Source organism: Anguilla rostrata, chromosome 1 (assembly GCF_018555375.3).
Source record: "Anguilla rostrata isolate EN2019 chromosome 1, ASM1855537v3, whole genome shotgun sequence".
Classification (NCBI taxonomy): Eukaryota; Metazoa; Chordata; class Actinopteri; order Anguilliformes; family Anguillidae; genus Anguilla; species Anguilla rostrata.
In genome coordinates this window covers 47,165,955-47,184,346 of record NC_057933.1, presented here as the reverse complement: position 1 = coordinate 47,184,346, position 18,392 = coordinate 47,165,955, and the positions used below count along the sequence as shown (strand labels likewise).

At 44.6% G+C, this 18,392-nt stretch overlaps 1 protein-coding gene across 1 annotated transcript in view; it reads left to right on the top strand.

Annotated features, from left to right (window-relative positions):
* The window catches only part of plekhf2 (pleckstrin homology domain containing, family F (with FYVE domain) member 2), a 28,739-nt gene extending 16,552 nt beyond the window's left edge, over positions 1-12,187 (top strand). The window contains exon 2 of the mRNA XM_064338905.1: positions 9,184-12,187. Coding sequence (XP_064194975.1) covers positions 9,197-9,949 — 753 coding nt within the window. The 5' untranslated portion in view covers positions 9,184-9,196 and the 3' untranslated portion in view covers positions 9,950-12,187. The remainder of the gene's footprint in view (positions 1-9,183) is intronic.
* The last annotated feature ends 6,205 nt before the right edge of the window (positions 12,188-18,392 follow it).

The window sequence follows — 18,392 nt, the reverse complement described above, 5'->3', positions numbered from 1 at the left end:
TGTTTCATTGGATATTCTCAGGCATCTGCCGTATTGTTTTTAAATGAGTAAAGATTTGACGTGGACCTTTTTCAAATAATTATTATTTCACTGAATCCTGCTGTAAATACCGTCTCCACTCACAAATGAATTTCTTTGACAATTGATTTGTTGGATTAAAAGTAACCTTTTTATTTTATTGTAACACATAGGAGCATGGCCTACAAACCTGTGCCAACCATGTACTCAATATAAAAACGCTTTTAATTTGTTAGGAAAATCTAAACACTGTTTAATGGCCATAATTTATTCATGAGCAATAAATGTAAATAAAGTGAAATTTCTTATTTCTGAACTAAAATACTCAAATATTAACTTGTTTGGTAACGATGCCTATTAAACACTCAGATCAGGACTTATAAATCTTAAAATTACTTACATTTGTGGATATCAAAAAGTCATGTTTCTGCCATGTCTGGCCCAAGCGGCCAAAACCAGACTTCGTTTTTGAAGCTCATTTCCTGGTGTTGTAGTTCCTGGTTGCTCACTAGTACCACTACGGATGGCTCCAGTGATTTCATTATGGCGTGTGCTATTTACAGCTGCACTAGACGACCATAAAATAATCCTCCTCTGAAGTTTAGCCAGTAGCCGAGTCATTTGTTCTGTTTCCTTTAGCCTATTTAACCAAATAATTAGTTGGCAGAAAGCATAATCAGCTTGCTATATTTGGCCGTCCAGTAGCCTATGCTAAAACAGTTCGCAACTTCGGCTACCAAGCCATTTGACTAGCTAGCTAACCCTAACCGGCAAATATTCAATCTGTCAAACGTGTTTGACGGCTTGTCAGTCATGTATATTCCGTAAATGTCTACCTGGGCCATGCTTCACGCATGTGACAAAGCTACTATAATCCCGATTTTGGGATAAACACTGCAAAATTTTCAGTTTCACGAAGCAAATTAAGAGTCTTAAGGTTTATTTGCTGGATAACATACAACACACGATGAAATCACACACACACAGAATTTAACGAAATTAACCATCTTTGTAAGACTGGCATTTAGAAAGGAATTTAAGAGACCGACGAGCATTAAAGACAGTGGTTCTCAGAATCGGTCCTGGGGCTCCTTGCGTATATTGGCTTTTCTGCATTGGTTTTGATGATGTACAAGAAAAAAAAATAGCCTAATAATACTTTGAAATTCAATGTACATTATTTTTGTCTTCATGCACCAGGTGGAAAACTTGCTGTACGAAGTGCGTTGTCATATTTACACGCCTGCAGATTAGTTATTAAAATACTTGACAGTGTTAATTTTTATTCGGTAAAAAGTGACTTGCGAACGATCGGTCAGCTAGCGTCACCCAGCAGGTGAACACCACAAACGGCGATGGAGTAGTCGCAGTTACTGGCTCATTAACTGACTGTGGCGAAAACCTACGATGATAACTTGCTCGGTTAACAGCAGGTCTACCAGACAGTTATATGAAAATTAGCCGAGTCGAATCACCAGTAGCCTACACATCTCTGATTGATTGACCATCAGTGTAGTCTATGTTCTTCCCCTGTGGTTCATATTGCTAATGCGTGAGCTAACCACGGATAGCCTACCTAGCTCACTGGCAAGCTGATATGCTAGCTAAGCATATTCGTTTTGCTGAGAAACATTGAAGATAACAACATAATTGTATTATTAATGTCATACATATAACGTGATTACATGACACGGTACAGTCACGGATGAAAATTAAACTCCGTAAACATTTGATAATATATTTTAAAACAACGACAGACGGTCAGCTAGCCTCAAGTTCGTTCTGCAATCGTTCGTTCAGGGCTTTTCCGTACCGGACTGTCAATCACATTGTAAAAATCACAGAACCGCTTAAATCTATGGATTTGGCTCCAAATCGACAACATGGCCACGCCCGCCATTGAGCTTCAAAACGTGTTTTAGAGACCCACGGAGAGTCAATGGGTGACGTTACAGTAGCTTTGTCCATATTTTTTTGCAGTTTACTGTATTTAACTAGGGCTGCCGCGATTAGTCGACGTAATCGATGACGCCGACGCTGAAAATGCGTCGACATCAATATTTTAAACCGATGCATCGCTTTTAAAAATATTTTTTTTATGATTTTATCTTTTTGATTTTTGAAACGCTTCAATTCATTATAACAAATGTTTTTCTTCAATATCACTACGTAATTGCTGCGTGCATGACGTCAGTCGTTTTTTGGGTCCAGTCAAGGCAACTGTTTTTTTTTTTTTTTTTTTACAATCATGGCGGCTGCAACAGAGTCCGCCCCGTTTGCGAAAGAGATTCAGTGTAAAAGTTTCCAAAGACCGTAAGATATGCCAATGCAGCAGTGAAAACGCTACTCACTGAATAACGAAATAAACGAGACAAAGTTTAAAAAAATTATATCTACCATGTCGTTCTACAGTCAATATCTGGGACTAAATATTGAATAAATATACAACCTTACCATTGGTTTTACGCGTAGAGATGTCCCTTTTGAGACTGAGTGGTCATGTATTGTCTTGGACAATCCGTTTGTGAAATATATGCACATTTGTGATGCCTGGGTACCTTCCTAAATAGCTGTGCGTTATACCACGTGTTGTTTATGGCGTTGTCGCCCTTTTTAGTACAGTCTGGCTTGATTCACAATTCATTTATTCAGTAGGTGAAAGTATAATCTTTCTAACGATGTATAACGTGTTTAATCTTGCTTTTGGAATAGGGTTTTATATCGCATTCACTTACGCATTCAATCTGTGGTAGCAGAAAAAGACGGTGCACCTAAAGAAACGTTGCCAACAGTTTTTTTGTAATTTTTTGGAAAATACTGTTATTATTGAGGACTTCTGGGCATAGCTAAGCCATATGTTTGTTGATAAACCTATCTGACATCGTTTTCTGGAGCAAAACAGAAGCGGATAAAATTGTCATTGATTTACTGTCTACTGAACACAGATACAATTATCATTGCTATGTAAGTATTACCTCTCAAAATATTTTGGTTATATACGTTATTTTTGAAATTGAGTGTCTTCAAATAGGTTAGTGGTATTATATAATGTGGATATTTCACACTGTAATGTAAGCGTTAGTTAGTAGTGAAAGGTTTCCAAGAAAAGAGCTAGCCTAAATCCAGAACATGTGGACATGTTGACATTCTTACATTACAACACACGTGTAACTTGAAATGGTCAATTTTTTTGGAGGAAAATTAATCGTTTAGATTAATCGACAATCGGTAAAATAGTCGATAGATTAATCAATAGAAAAATAGTCATTAGTGGCAGCCCTAACTTGTACATAAAGAGACATACACTGATTGTGTCAATCAACTAACTGTCCGCTGCACAGTCACATGCCTTCTAGTAAGTAATTACCAGCGCTGTTTGTGCTGTGGAGCTTGCGTGTGGCCTTTACTCTCTGGCCCCCAGGACGCTGTCAGCTTCACAGTCTACCACAAGCTTTGCAGCAGCGTATGAGCTGACGAAGCCGTCAGTATTTTTAGGCTCCTCGCATTAAACTCGGCTCGACGGTCATTTGCATGCAGTTCCTTTCCTGTTCACAAAGCGCCCTCGGCCCGGGGCTGGAGCAGAGCTCACACTTGAACCCTCCCAGAATGAGGCCCGTTAAAACGCACGCGCGCCCCTCCAGAAGCAGAACTGAAACGAGGGACGCTTTGCAGACAGGAACTGGCGGTGATTAAAGCTCGCGGCGCTTTATTCTGCCTCTGCCTGGAAGCGGGCTGGGTGTGCAGGGGCCGCCGGAGGACGGGCGTGCTCTTTAATTAGCCGCACGAGCTGCTGGCAGGCCCTTGAGACGGCCGCCTGTCAGACGTGCGCTGAACCCTCTACCTCAGTGTCGCTGTGCATCTCATCACCTGGTCACCTCGGCATCGCACTCGGCTTCAGAAGTGCCTTACGACTGGCCTCCTGAGCTCCTTAAAAACACCCGTGTTTAGAAATATAAAATCAAGGACTTTTTTGTGCTCAGTGGCAGTTTTTTTTTAACCTGACAGACTTTTGACTCTTGAAAAGCTGTTCACATTCTACTGAGACCATGCAGGCCTATATTCAAAAATTTATAGGGCCTGAGGAAATGAACGTGATGGGAACAGAAATGACATTTTACTGATGGTAGAAAGTGGTTGTGCTTTGATTAGGCTTGACGGGGCTCATTCTTGGGTAGCATACATATTCTGGGATATCAAATTGCTTTTCAAATTGCTTCACTGGTGGTCTGCAAACAGTTCTGATATAGCTTATTGTGCTGTTCGTATGGGTCCTTGAATTTTGGGCAATGGCACCTTGAAAGGGCTTAATAATGTATGAAATTGTTGGCATACACACGTGTGGGAACCCTGGTACGAGCCAGAGCTCCTTTTCAGTTAGTCTGTAACTTAAGAAACCACAGACTGTGTTGTTACTGTCACAGCGATGAGATGATTTGTGTAATTATCAGCTTCCAGTGAGCACTTTATGGAAGAGTCTCGTTCAGGGCGAGGGATTGGACAGGGTTCCAATGCGTCATGTAGCCACACGCTGAAGCGGAGTACGTTAAATTCCATTCCGCCTACCTCCTAATCGGCTCAGGTCGCCCCGTGAGAAGCACCTGTGGCCTTGTTGCCGTGGGACACCGAGGATCACCTGCTGCTTGGCAGCAGCACCGACAACACCTGCCAGCCCGAACCAGCACAATGTTGCGGAAAGCATTGTCCAGACCCCGCGCTCTGGTGTCGTTTGCCTGCGTGTGGCGCACGGTGCGTTGAGAGGTGTAATCTTTCCATGGCACATGCAGGGAGCAGGAGGCCTGCCTGTTTCCTGTTTCGAGACGCGGAAGCAGATTAGAGACGGCTCCGTTGCGAAATGTGTTTTTTGGAGTTGGAAGGCGGGAGCTTCGTGGTGTTGTGAAGGAAAGGAGGCCGGCGTTCAGCTGACAGAGAGGGGGAGGGAAAAAAGAGGGAGCGTCGCTCTCTCTCTGTGTTCCAGTGTCCTCGGCCAACACCCATTTGGGATTGCAAGCAGCATGAGCCAGCCAAAAGTTCCCTACTTTCCAAGAAGTACAGAGAGAGAGAGAGTGTGCGGAAAAATGAGCGAGCTGTGGCGATTCTCGGTGCGCCAGGGGCCGCTGCGCCCTCTGCTGGACGGAGGAATCCTCTGGCCGCTCCCCTCCGGACGGCTTGCTGCTCCGTGACCCGCTCCCGTATGCGCGAGCAGCCGCTAGCGGTTAGGGAAGGGGCGCGTCCCGCCGCTGCGGGAGAGTGTGAAGTGAACACACCTAGCGGAGTGTGACTCATCTGGGAAAATCTGAGCGCGCTGTCGCAGCAAAGGAAGCGCTCGCTGTAGAAGTGCCGTGGGATGGGTTTTGTGCTGCTAATGGGAATAGGGCAGGACCCGTGCTCGTCTGTGTGTGTGTGTGTGTGTGGGAGCGTATAAAACTGAAACGCGACCGAATTTAACCTGCTGTTTGTTGCTTGCTCATTGCATTCCTTCTTCTTGTTAATTCCAGCACGCCTGTGTTGAGGCGTCTGGCTCTACGGTTTCCTCAATCTCAGCGCGATAGACTCAGTAACCCGAGACCTTCGACCATTAATTGTGAAACCGACACAGTGCTTTTAGCTGAAAGCTCTGTTGGTGAAGGAAGCGGGGGGGAGAAAGCCTTGTTAGTGAGTTATCAAGGATTCCGCTGGTTTCTCTTTCATTGCTTTTATCCCTGTGGAGACACAGTGCTTGGAGTTATGCTGTGGGCTGAATTGAATATGGCTTTACTATCACAAAGAATGCCTGCGGTTTATTTGCAAAAATGAGGAAAAGTGAGTAGCATTAATATTTTAGCCTCACTATAGATGCATGCATACAGTACAGGCCAAAAGTATTAGGCATGTAGTCCCGGAGAACCAGAGGGTTTGCTGGCTTTTTTTGTTTCCCATTTTCACCTCGATCACATTGTAAAATGGGACCCAAGGTCCTTCTCATCCAGCTTCTGAAGCCACTTTCTTTTCGCAGGGAGGGGGAATAGGTGACATTTAATTCCCCGCGCCCCCAACCGTCCTCCCCCACACACCCACACGGTAACATCGTTGGTCTTGAGCTTTGAGACGCCCCAGTGACCCAGGACTGAGCTGTAAGGCCTTTGTTAAGCGCTTTAAGGTTCAGGTGTCGGTCGCTCCTTTGCACGTCCTGCCTCCCTGTGTATCTGTTCTTTGATCAGCAGTGGTTTCCTCAGAAATGACGTAGGACGCACAGGTTTTTTTTTTTTTCCTCTCAAATTTTTTCTGGTGCAAAAAATTGAAACTTCTCAGTGCGAGTTGTATGAGAAAATTAAACCCTGGGGAAAGTTTGTGGTTATATGCACTTTAAACCCCGCGTTTTAAACCTGCTTCTCAGGGCCACCCTCAGTAGGTCAAGTAGCTTTCCCAGCCGTTCTTTTTAAAAGCTTTTTTTTCCAGAAAATGTCTTCATTTCGGTGGTAAGTGTTATCGCTAGGGTTGCCCCCTAATAGTCGACCAAACATTTAGTCGATGAGAAGAGTCTTAGTCGTAAGTTTTCATCGGTCGGTTAGTCGCAGAAAAAAAAAACCTCAAACTCCATTCGAGAGCTGCGCCTTGTCGTTAAAAAGTTATTAGACTATGTCGGGCAGGAAATAATCCAAAGTGTGGGATCATTTCGAGCGTGTAAAGGACGACCCCAAGAAGGTGACATGCAAACTCTGCATGCAAAGATGTGTTTGCAACGTAGGTGTTTTTTACTCTCCGTCTTGTGTCTTTAGTTCGGTCCCTGGAGTTCGGTTTGCTGGCGGACGTCCACGTACAAAGCCATGTACAAAGCATGCGTGCGCTTAGCGTGGTAGTATAACGAATTGAAAACGCTGTCATCTTTTGCACGGCCGTCTATTCCACAAATGACACGGAAGTTAGGGCCACGACCATGTACTCCATTTATCTAACTCGATAGCCATTTCAACGTCAGGGCCATAAACATGAAACGAATCATACACCGCCAACTCATTGCTGCCGTTAAATGTGTTGATGTTAGCCTACATTTTTGTTTGCATTCTGATCTCGGAAAAAAATAAAAAGTTTTCATTCCATGTTGAGGGTACTTCTTCGTAGCCCTGTTTATTTTTTCTCTCTTTATTTCTCTTATGTGTTTCAGTTTGCTGTATATTTATTTATTCGTTTGTTTATATAGCCTAATTTATATTTACTTACATTTTAAAAAGAAACAAAAATATTTTTTCAGTATAGTTTTTTAACAAAAGGCTGTTTTTTATTTATCATTTGCTTTATGGGTTATTGTGTTGGTGTTACAAGTTCATAAGTTGTGTGATGTACTGTGTTGAAAAAAATTAACAAAATGTTTAGTCTCCTTGCGAGGTCTGCACGACAGTGTTGAGTGTGGCACATGTCTTCTCCCTCCCCGATCGAGAGGGTGTGGGCGTAGAGTGCAAGGGAAGGTTAAGTGTCAGCACTAATGAGTTCCAGCCAAATCCAGGCTTCATACACAGAGCCCTGTTATGCATTTTTATTTTCTAAGTGTTCACCTGGGTTATTAGTGTGTCTCTCTCTCTCTCTCTCTCTCTCTCTTTCTCTCTCTTTCTCTCTCACTCGCTCTCTCTCTGCCTCTGCCTCTTTTTCTCTGCCTCTCTCTGCACTTTTCGTCAGTGCTGAACCCCCTCTCTCTGTGCACTTTTCGTCAGTGCTGAACCCCCTCTCTCTGTGCACTTTTCGTCAGTGCTCAACCCCCTGGGTGAATGTGCAGTCAGGGGTGAGTATTCCTTCCTCTGCAGTCTCAGAGGGACACGGACCTCCTTTTGCGAGGCTGCAAAGTGATCAAAAAGGAAACTGCTCTTTGGGCGCTCGGATTGAAATGAGGAAGCGCGCCGTGGGGAGGAATTCTGCCCAGAGTGACCGTTTGATTTGCGAGACTAGCCGCCTGCAAGCGCACTCTCGTTCTCACGGGCTTTGGCCTCTGCCGTTTGTTCTCCGTGTCGAGCTTTCGTCAAAGCAATCTTTCGCATTTCACGGTCGTGACCGACCCCGTCCGGTGTGTATCGCGTGGGGCTGATTCACTGCCTCGAGCAAGTATCAAGCACTTCTCACTCGTTGGGGCCAGTGAAGTGGTTTGGGTTTTGCTTTCACGGGAAAATGGCTTCCGGCTCCCCCAGTCTGTTGTACTCTGAAGTCAACAGGTGCCTTCCTTGAACTAAAAACGTGTGTGATGTGAGCACTGCTGTGGGTTGCTGTTCATTTCCAACTCGGTGACAGTGCTAGCGCCTTATTATTTAGAGAGCTGACATAGCTGATATTCACGAGTTTGTAAATAGGGAGTTATTTTTGTTACCCAAGTGCACTATGCCGTTTGCTTTATGAACTCCACTTGTACGGTCTAAAATGAACAATATGCATGCATAACACTCCTGGAATCGGCAAAATAAAAACGGTATGCTGCATAAACAGGCTTATGTAAAAAGGAATATTCTGTTGGCAGCAAGGAAACAGGGACCACTAGGGCTAGGGCGACAGTGACTGCAAAAAATCACACATTGTTTACAGGTTCTGTTTGTCTGTTCCATTCCCCGTTGTGCCTGACCGGTGTGAAACCAGTGTGAAACCAGGAGAAAATAGACAGTCTGATTCTGGTTTAGACTGGTTTAGAATATGCTAAACCAGCCTGAAAATAGTCTGCTGAACCACATCTATCCTTGTCACACCAGCTGGTGAAGGTTTGTGTGAGAATGCAACTGTTATGCATTTACGTGTAGGATTTCGTTGCGACTTAAGCAGTTTTAATCTTTTTCTCGTTGAAACATTTTTGAGAGAGAGGTGGAGGATAGGCGATTGTCGCCGTATGATTGCACACAGGGTAGAATGTGCCCGAGCAGGCCTGTCCGTCACTCTCGCTCCAGTCTCAGTGTTTTCATCCCAGGGTGAAACCGAAGCTGTTTTTCGTGTCGCTTGTTCGCTTACGCACAAGGATTCAAAAGGAAAGCAAAACGCAATTCTATCCTCCCCTCCTATTTCCTGTTTTTTTTTTTTTTTTTCAACTTGGTTTCTTTTTCTCTCTCGGGTCAGATTTTCTTCCAGTCAGACGTTTCAGAAATCTCAGTTTACGTTCGGGGCGGTAAATGTTACGCTGGCAGATTTGACTGAATTGCGCCGTCTCCCTCCCTCTTGCAGGTGAAGGCGCAAGATGGTGGACCGCTTGGCCAACAGCGAGGCCAACTCCAAGCGCATCGCGGTGGTGGAGGGCTGCTTCGGCACGGCGGGGCAGCCGCTGGCCATCCCCGGCCGGGTGCTGATCGGCGAGGGCGTCCTCACCAAGCTGTGCCGCAAGAAGCCCAAGGCGCGGCAGTTCTTCCTCTTCAACGACATCCTGGTGTACGGCAACATCGTCATCCAGAAGAAGAAGTACAACAAGCAGCACATCATCCCGCTGGAGAGCGTCACCATCGACACGGTGGAGGACGAGGGCGACCTCCGCAACGGCTGGCTCATCAAGACGCCCACCAAGTCCTTCGCCGTCTACGCCGCCACGGCCACCGAGAAGTCCGAGTGGATGAACCACATCAACAAGTGCGTGGCCGACCTGCTGGAGAAGAGCGGCAAGTCGCCCAGCAGCGAGCACGCGGCCGTCTGGGTGCCCGACTCGGAGGCCACCGTCTGCATGCGCTGCCAGAAGATCAAGTTCACGCCCGTCAGCCGCCGGCACCACTGCCGCAAGTGCGGCTTCGTGGTGTGCGGGCCGTGCTCGGATAAGAAGTTCCTGCTGCCCAGCCAGTCGTCCAAGCCGGTGCGCGTGTGCGAGTTCTGCTACGAGCAGCTCTCCGGCGGCCAGCTGGGCGGCGGCTTCTCGGCCCGCTCGGACTCCTTCGGCCGCTCGCCCTCCAAGTTCCCCGCCAACAACGTGTCGGACGACGACGACGACGACGACAGCAGTGACTGAGGGGGGCTCGTTGCTCCCCCGCCCGCTCCCCCGCCTCCTCCCCCCATAGGAATATTAACATAGGAGCCTTTCGTTTTGTTTCGGTTGTTTTTGTTTTTACCCAGCAGGGCTTGAAATTGGCTTGGGGTCGAACGTGGCGGACCTTCTGCGTTGGCGTTCCAGTATGACGACATCTTCATTTAGAGAAACCTGTCCTTCCATTAGTGTTCCAAAGCCGAGCGTGTGGAATTTACACGCGGTAATGAATTTGCAATATGCCCGGGTAATAACCAGCAGAGATGTCGAGTCTGTTGACAGACAGCACCCTGGCTCTGTTGGTCCGTGCGTATCCCAGCTTCCCCGGGGGGTGTGACGCCCCCTCCCCAGCTCTCCCTCACTACAGCAGCCTGACTGAAAGCCGCTGCCTCCATGCTAATCTCCAGCTCTGACCAGAGCTGCTTTTATAGTGGGATTCTTTTTTTTAACTCGGTCCGTTTATGAAATTCTTTCTCTTATTTTCCTAGCCGTATATTTTTCTACCGATGAACCTTAAAGTAAATCGCGTGCCTGCCTCGGTGCTGGTAGTTCTGCAGGGATACGATTACCGGCACCGTTTTTTTTTTTTTTTTTTGCAGATGGAAACATTTTTTTATTCTGCTGTAAAGCTTTCAGGTGAACTTCCGGTGCGTTTTTTTTCTCTAAATATGTATCTGCTTTCATATCCAATCCTTTTTATATGTCTTTGTTGAAATGAAATGCTTCTTCGTGCAACAAATGGATTCCCTCAAAGACCAATCAAATCACATTAAATGAATATGCAAAAAGTGGCTGATAAATTGTCCTAAGATGTGACACTGCAGCTGGTGGATGTTTGCTGTCTCTTTTCCCGATTATTGCTTGCGACAAATCAAACAGAGGCTTGAGTTGGAGAGGTGAAGTTGTAAATGGTGAGGTTGTTTAAGGTGTATGTAATGTAGAACGCAGTCAGTATTTTCCCATAAATAATAAAAAGGCCTTAATTCCCACACAGTGCCTTAGGATAGAAGTCTATAGCCCATCTTAGAAGTACTGTACTATGTGGGATGTGTGTAGAATGTTAGTAAAGTAAATGCTGTTTTACTTTTAACAACACAAAACCAATCACATGGACCACATTGCGACTGGAAGTGTCCTGTTGAGTACAATCTGTAAGTTCCTCAATATGTGTGCTGTACGTGCGGTCCAAACATCTGTATGATTGACCGAGTTGTCAAACGTGTCCATACATTAAGACACGTAATTACATGAACTGTTAGAAAGCTTTATTTTTCTACAAAGGACATTTTGATGCATAGAATTTTAGATTTGATAAAACATTTTTAAAAAACATGGAATATGTGGGAAAACACTTTTTGGAGCAGGAACAATTCTGGTGTAATCTTGTACCATGTATGGGCCAATGTCATCCTCTGGGTGATCGTGTGTAATGGCTTCTCCCAGTAAGGAATCAGCAGAGCCATATTTTTGGAGTTGTGACACTTAATTGAGTTAGTGACCCTTAATCGATTGGTTAAACGGGATTAGTGGTCTATGGAGGTTCAGGTAGTTCCTTATGGGAAAAATCAGCCTTACAGATTATAGATGTCATAAAATGGCTAATTAGCAATAAAACATTTCCTTAATGTGTGCTAGGAGCTAGGTTTCAGCTGCGGAAGAGAAATTGTGGCATGTTATCCCACCAGTGTTTTACAGACCTCTGTAATTTGGTTTAGACTTCATTCTTTAGAAGTGGCAGGAAGTGGCATTGATGAAACTTGTGGCCAGTCATGAAATCTTACATAGAAGTGAGGCTTCCATAAAATAACCTGAGAAAGAAAGGATAATTACAAGCAAAGATCATTGGAAGCAAAGTCTAAAGCTACACACAGTTTACCAGTGATAGCTTATTGCTAATGATGCATCATATATTGCTGAGAATTTGGATTTTTGCCATTACAAGGCTGAGATTCTATCAAAATTGTTTCACTTGGAATAACAGCTAAGAGCAAGAATATCTTTTTCCACTAACACAGTTTGGCAAGCTCAGCCATTACTAAAATTAACTCATCAAAATGAGTTTGTGAAGAAGTATAATGCTTGCATTTGCTTGTCAGTCATCGCTAAGAACAAGTATTGGTTGAATACAGGTTCAAGTCTTGTGACCATCTCAGTACTACAGTGACCTAACATGTCATACAACAACCAAACATTTTTTTTGCAATAAATAATTTTCCTGCATTATTCATAACGAGCAGACATGAACATTCTTCTGATAAAGTGAAACTGCGTGCTCTGCTCTTTTAAGGAGGAATAATTGTCCTGTTGTCACTTTTTGCTTTGTTTTTACTCACTGCGGACCTTTGTGAACTACATTGTGTTTTTGTATGCAGATGGTGTGTGGTGTACTATGAATGCTGTGTCGCATAACGGAAGTTCCTCTAAACTGAGGCAACATTCTTGTCTTACAACAGGAAGTGAGTCCTGCGTATCAAAAAGGGAAGCGTTACTACCCACCCCAACCCCACCACTCACTGCATTTGAATCACTTTAAATTCACTAACACTTTCAGGTTTGGTGCTGAGTCTGTCTGGCTTGATGTGAACTTGTCAGTTTCTGGTCTGTCTATGCTCAGATGTCAAAAAAGTTGTGTTGCATTGTTTCCGTGGTAAGCCAGAGTGAGTGTGTGTGTGTGTGTTTGGAAAATCCAGTGTCAGACTCGTGCATATGCAACTGTTTAGCTTGACTGTTAAAAATAGCCTATAAGCACAAATTAATGTGGAAATGTGATTTTGTTAAGTTTTTCCTCTTTGCTTTTAGTGTGTTTATTGAAGTGAGAACTGACATTTGAAAACAATGAAAAAAGATTTTTGTGGGTCAGATTTCAAAAGCAATTGCATTTAGGTTTTTTTACTTTTAGCTTGACTTACGTAACATTTGCAGGATTTTTGTGTATATGGACCATGTCTATGCAGTAAACAGTGAGAACCATTGAGAAAACGTTTCTGAATTGTCAAGAAATGTTTTACTCTACACCAAGTCTGGAAAAATTTAGTCAGAACAAATTGTTGTCCATGCTGGAAGCCCCTAAATTTGGATATTTTGGCCCGTTCTCTTAACTACAGTGAATAAAATTTGATGATTTATTAGCACATGTATTTTCAGTTGTGCTTGAATTCAGTTTGTCCCTGAAGTTCCAGTTTTCAAAACTGTTCACCTCCCCTATCCTTTCTTTGTGTGTGTGGAAGAGGTTCGGTTTTAATCTTGACTGTTTGTAAATTTAGTACGGTGTTCTTTTCTTCGGCTTGTGCAGCGTTGGATTTTTACGTGTGGTTGATTTGACGCTGTGCTGTGTCCTCATCGCCGACCGGCCTCATCCTCTTCAGGACTGAGAAAGACTGGCGTTTCTTTCTCCCAAACCTGCCCTGTTTCAGGGGCGGGGTCAGAAGTGTGAGTGACAGGAGTCATAGAAACCCCTCTGAGAAGGACAGGATGCCTACCTGCTCACCACACACGTCGGGACAACAGGGGTTCTCAGGACAATCTGTGCTTGAGGTCATAATACATGTTCAACTGAATCTGAAACTGTGCTCAATTATGCCTGAAAGGAAAGCCTGAGGTTAAAAATACAAAAACAAAAAGATAAATAAAATGGCCGAACTGTATTTTAGGTTAATTCTTCGTTTTTTCAGTTGTGAAGTCTCAACTCATGTAATTTATAATTCCTACTTTTTTTGTGGGTGGTGTTTTGTGTTCTCCTTTTTTCTCAATTTCATTCTTTTGTCGTTTTAATTGTTTAAAAAAACACTTTGAAAGGGCTTAAACCTGAATGTAACGCAACTTATAAATATTAGTTACTAATTTTCTCAGAAAATATATATTGTAATGTTTAATGTTCCTGTGTCGTCGTCTTTTGTGCCTAACACGTGTTTTCAGAAAGATATTGTATAGTGTATGCTCATATATGTCAGATACCTTACTCATAGCACTAAAGTGTTGCATATTTGTCATGCAATATTTATTTTTGAAATAACATACTGGGAATGAAATGACCTGAAAGCGCAGAAGTAGTCTTTCCAAAAAACAGACCTTAATGAGGTTTGGACTTCAGGCGTTTGTCTCGTTGTCATGAGAGCGGCCAGTCATGGATCACTGCTTCAGCACTGAAGCAGTGCACAGACTCCGTTACCTAACCGTGCAGAAAGCGCAGCGCTGGGCAGATTCAGTCGATCCTTTTTCTGCTTGACACGGGAGCGGAGTTATGTTGAGCCAATACGTTACAGCGCTGAACGCATTCTCAACGCGTGCGTTCTTTCAGGCTCCCGTTTTAAAACACTCGACGTAGTTCTCTTCTGACGGGCATGCGCTTGAGCTTCGGATCGTGGAGCCTGTAGCAGGGAGAGTGAACTCCACAGGCCGGCGTCCTGCCGTGGTTTGAAATGTGCTTAGAGCAGGGGTGCACAACAGGGGCCAATCCATATCAGGATTTTGTGTGAAAATTTGCCTACATTTATTTAATTAGCCGATCGTATCTTCTCCTGACGTGTGGATAAGCACCAGCTACAGCCCCAGACTGCAAGTGTATCCTAGAGATTTTACTGAGCTCAAGCGCGGGAGTGAAGCAGCACAGTTTATAGAGCTGTCGGAAAACTGTATCTACGGTGATCGGTTGGAACAAAAACCAGCGTGCAGATCGGCCCTCCAGGACCGGAGTTCTTCACCCCTGGCTTAAAGCGTGAATGTTGGTTATTTTTTGGGAAGGGTGTCGGTGCGGTGACGTACGTGACAGTGGGGGGCTGGGTCACCCGTGATGGGCTGACTCCCTGCGACGCTCCTGCGAGCGCGTGGGTGAAAAGCCTCCCGTGCCCTGCGGCTCTGGGCTGCTTGCGGCTTATTTATTCGGTTATTCTGCGCTAGGCGCACCTTTCCCTGCGCCGGACGTGATTATTCCCTCGCGGAGAGGTAGAGCGTAAGCGTGTCATTTTCCAGCGGTGCGGGGGCGAGATTTCCTGCCGCCGATGGTGAGTGTCGGCGTGGGCAGCGGCCCCCGCCTCGGGCGGGAGGAGCGGTGGATGTAGCCGCCGCGCCGAAGGGCTTTGTGCGCTTCCGTACAGCCCGTTGTTCCCTCTTTGTCCCCGTTGCGGGTCTGTTCCGTTGCGGGACCTTAATCTGTCGATGTCCTTTTCCTCCGGCGGTCCCGATGTTTACGAATTACGCGCTGCCTTCTCTTCGCCAAAACACAAATGCCGACTGATTCACCGAGGCCTTCGCCACCTTTCAATCATCAAATCAATCCGATTGGCTGGGAGAGCCTGGAAATTGCTAGTGAGGCTTGTAAGAGACAACTTGAAGGTATTTAATTCTGGTTAATCACGAGGACCTGGTCATGTGGTTCTGTTACCTCAGAAGATGACAAAAATAACAGCATTGTCTCATTTCAGACTGTTCTACCAGGTGTTTGTTTCACAAGAGGATGGTTGGGGGGGGGGAGCTTTGCGTGAATTGCTGCTCAATTTTCAAGAATGGTGTTGCAAGTTCAAATGAAATTCTTATTTCCAATGTGTAAAGTAGGTACTGGAGTTGTAGAGTTGAAGATAGTGGAATTAGCAGCAGGAGTGGTCAAGCGATACCAGAAATGTTTGAGGAGAAAGTGACAATACATTGTCAGTATGCAGGTACAGCACTACAGTATAACTGCACCTATGCACCTTTATAAGACTTATTGTACCCACACAACACAAAAATTTAATTTCACTTGCACTTTATGTTATTAGTGGAGTACCTTCACAGCACAACAGCATCATTACACCTATATGGGGCATCAGAATAATGAAACGGCCCAGTGTGGTGAACATTCATTTACCGTAGATGCCCAGCTGACATCTACAAAAGTATGCTTTGAATTTTGTTACGTGCTGTTCTTTTCTGCTCTGTTTGTGACGGGGCACACTTTGTGCTAGGAGATGTTTCCCTACCGAGAGTAAGGTGGAGAAAAAAATAAAAAATTGGTAGCACAAACAATTGCACTGAACAGTACCTGTGTCCGATACCACCGTATTGCTTGGGAGAAAGATAAAGAGCTCCACCTACTGCCTTAATCGTAGTCTGACAGTTCACTCCGCTTGTAGTTTTTACTTGCTTGTCGGAAGACTTCACCTGGAATCATTGTGATGGATTTCACTGTCAATCTGTGCTGCAATGCCAGCTGGTGGATGTATGCATTTGATGGGTACATACTTCCCTCAGCAGAATAGAACAGAGACAACAGAATTCTCCTAAATTGATTCCAGCCTCTCCTCCAGGTAGCTCACTGATGTGCAAACTTCACAAAAAAAGATAGGTATTAGTATTGAAGAATGATTTTGTTGTTGAATGTCACATTACAGCATGCGGTGCATTGGGTAGCACTGTCGCCTCACAGCAAGAAGGTCCTGAGTTCAAATCTCAGCTTGGGGCCTTTATGGTGGAGTTTGCATGTTCTCCCTGTGTCCACGTGGGGTTCTTCCCACAGTCCAAAGACATGCAGGTAGGACAATTGGAGACTCTAAATTGCCCATAGGTGTGAGTGTGTAAGTGAATGGTGTGTGTGCCCTTTGGTAGATTGGCTACATGCCCAGAGGACCTGTCCTGCCTCTCACACAATGCACCCCCCCCTCCCCCCCAACGATCAGGATAAGTGGGTATAGATAATGGATGGATGCCACATTAGGTCAGAAATAGCAATGGATTTGGTGCTGGTGGCTGGCTCATCCTATGTAGGCACAGTTCCAGTACTTGGATGGGCCCCCTGGTCTGCTGTCTAACATGGACTGTGCGTGTGATGCCTGGCTTCGGGACTGCCCTGAGAGTGATGGTTTTATTTAGCATTCTCAGAGGCACCAAGTTTGTTCACTGCTGAGGTAGCTGGTGGTGCTGCTCAGATGGCAGTTGGTCTTTCACATTGAAAACACAATCGAGACACCGGTGGACCCCTACAAATGTGACTATACTTTCACTAGCTGATAAGCAGTTCAGTGGGTAATAGAAATTGCAACAAAGCCCTTGCTCCGCCATGTTGGAGATGATTCAGGGATATTAAAAGCCACCATTTTGCTTTTGCTTTCAAAAAAAGGTTAGATTTGCTAGATTTTATCCCTGTTTCTGGAAATAAATAAAATAATCAAGGTTCTAAAATAAATGGTACTTGCAGACATTATCTTGCAGAAGGGAACTTTATTATACTTTAAAACAGCGCTGATGCCTTTTCTATAATGTATTTATCATTTGAAGCTTGGACAAAAACAAAGGACATTTAATGTGTTTATCTGTGTGAAAACCTCAGGAGGTCAGGTGGACACAGGTGGCCAATGAAGAGCAGGTGCCCTCTAGAGATGTGGTTCCTTTTCACAGGTAGGCCACTCCTGAGGACTGACACCCTGAAATGTTAGAGGTAAGTGTGAAATACATGGAAGCTGATGGCAAAAAATACACCCCAAAATATAAAGGTACGTGGAAGATGATTACAGAGAAGGGCATTCAGCTTCTCAAGTGCAAGTTTAATCATGCACTGAAATGGAGAAGCAGCTCTAATGAGGCAGTGATAATTTACCCTTTAAAACCTTTTCAAAATGATTATAGTGGTAAAATATAAAACCCACTAATAAGTACTGATTGTAGCCTGGAGGGAAACTGAAGCCATGTCCCGCGAGGATGATCCATATTTGATGGAAACCGATCGAGTTGAGAATGAAAGTGGCTGAATGAATCTGAATTAGGTCAATCACTTTCAATTTTGTACGGCATCGTTTCTATTGAGGTAATGACAATAAGAGGGAGAGACAGAATTTTAGCTATTATTGGGGGAAAACTGGACCCTGACCACGTAGACAGAGATTCATGACTGAAAAGGGCTAGAAGCTAGACATGGGAAAATCATGGACACAAGCATGTATGCATGTGCACACATCATATTACGTAAAACATTTAAAGAAAGAAGACATTATTTAATACATTCCTGTATCCATAAGCACATCTTTCTGTAAGATAGAAATAGAAGACAGAGCAGGGCTGAAAGAAGAAGCATGTTGTGGCAGTGAAAATAAAAAGGTAGGATGCTGGAGAACACTCTGTGACCCAGACACAGGTCCAGGTCACGCGGAAGATGCTGGCGGCAACAGGAGTGCACTCAGACATCTGTAACTACGGAAGGTGCCAAAGTTGATTTTCGCTGCTGGCTGCTGCTGGCTTATAAAAACATTCAGTTCCACCTGCCCCAGATGCCTGGATGTGAAGTGCCGCAGGCTCTGTTCACAGCGGACTCCTGCTGCAAGTGTGACCGCTACACTCAACGTGTGTCGGTTTTAATATAGGATGGAATTTATATTAATAAAAGGGGTTTTCTGAATCCAGTTCATGCCGAGAAGTTGAACGTGGTTGATTTCGATAATTTTTGTTTTGTGGGGATGGGCTT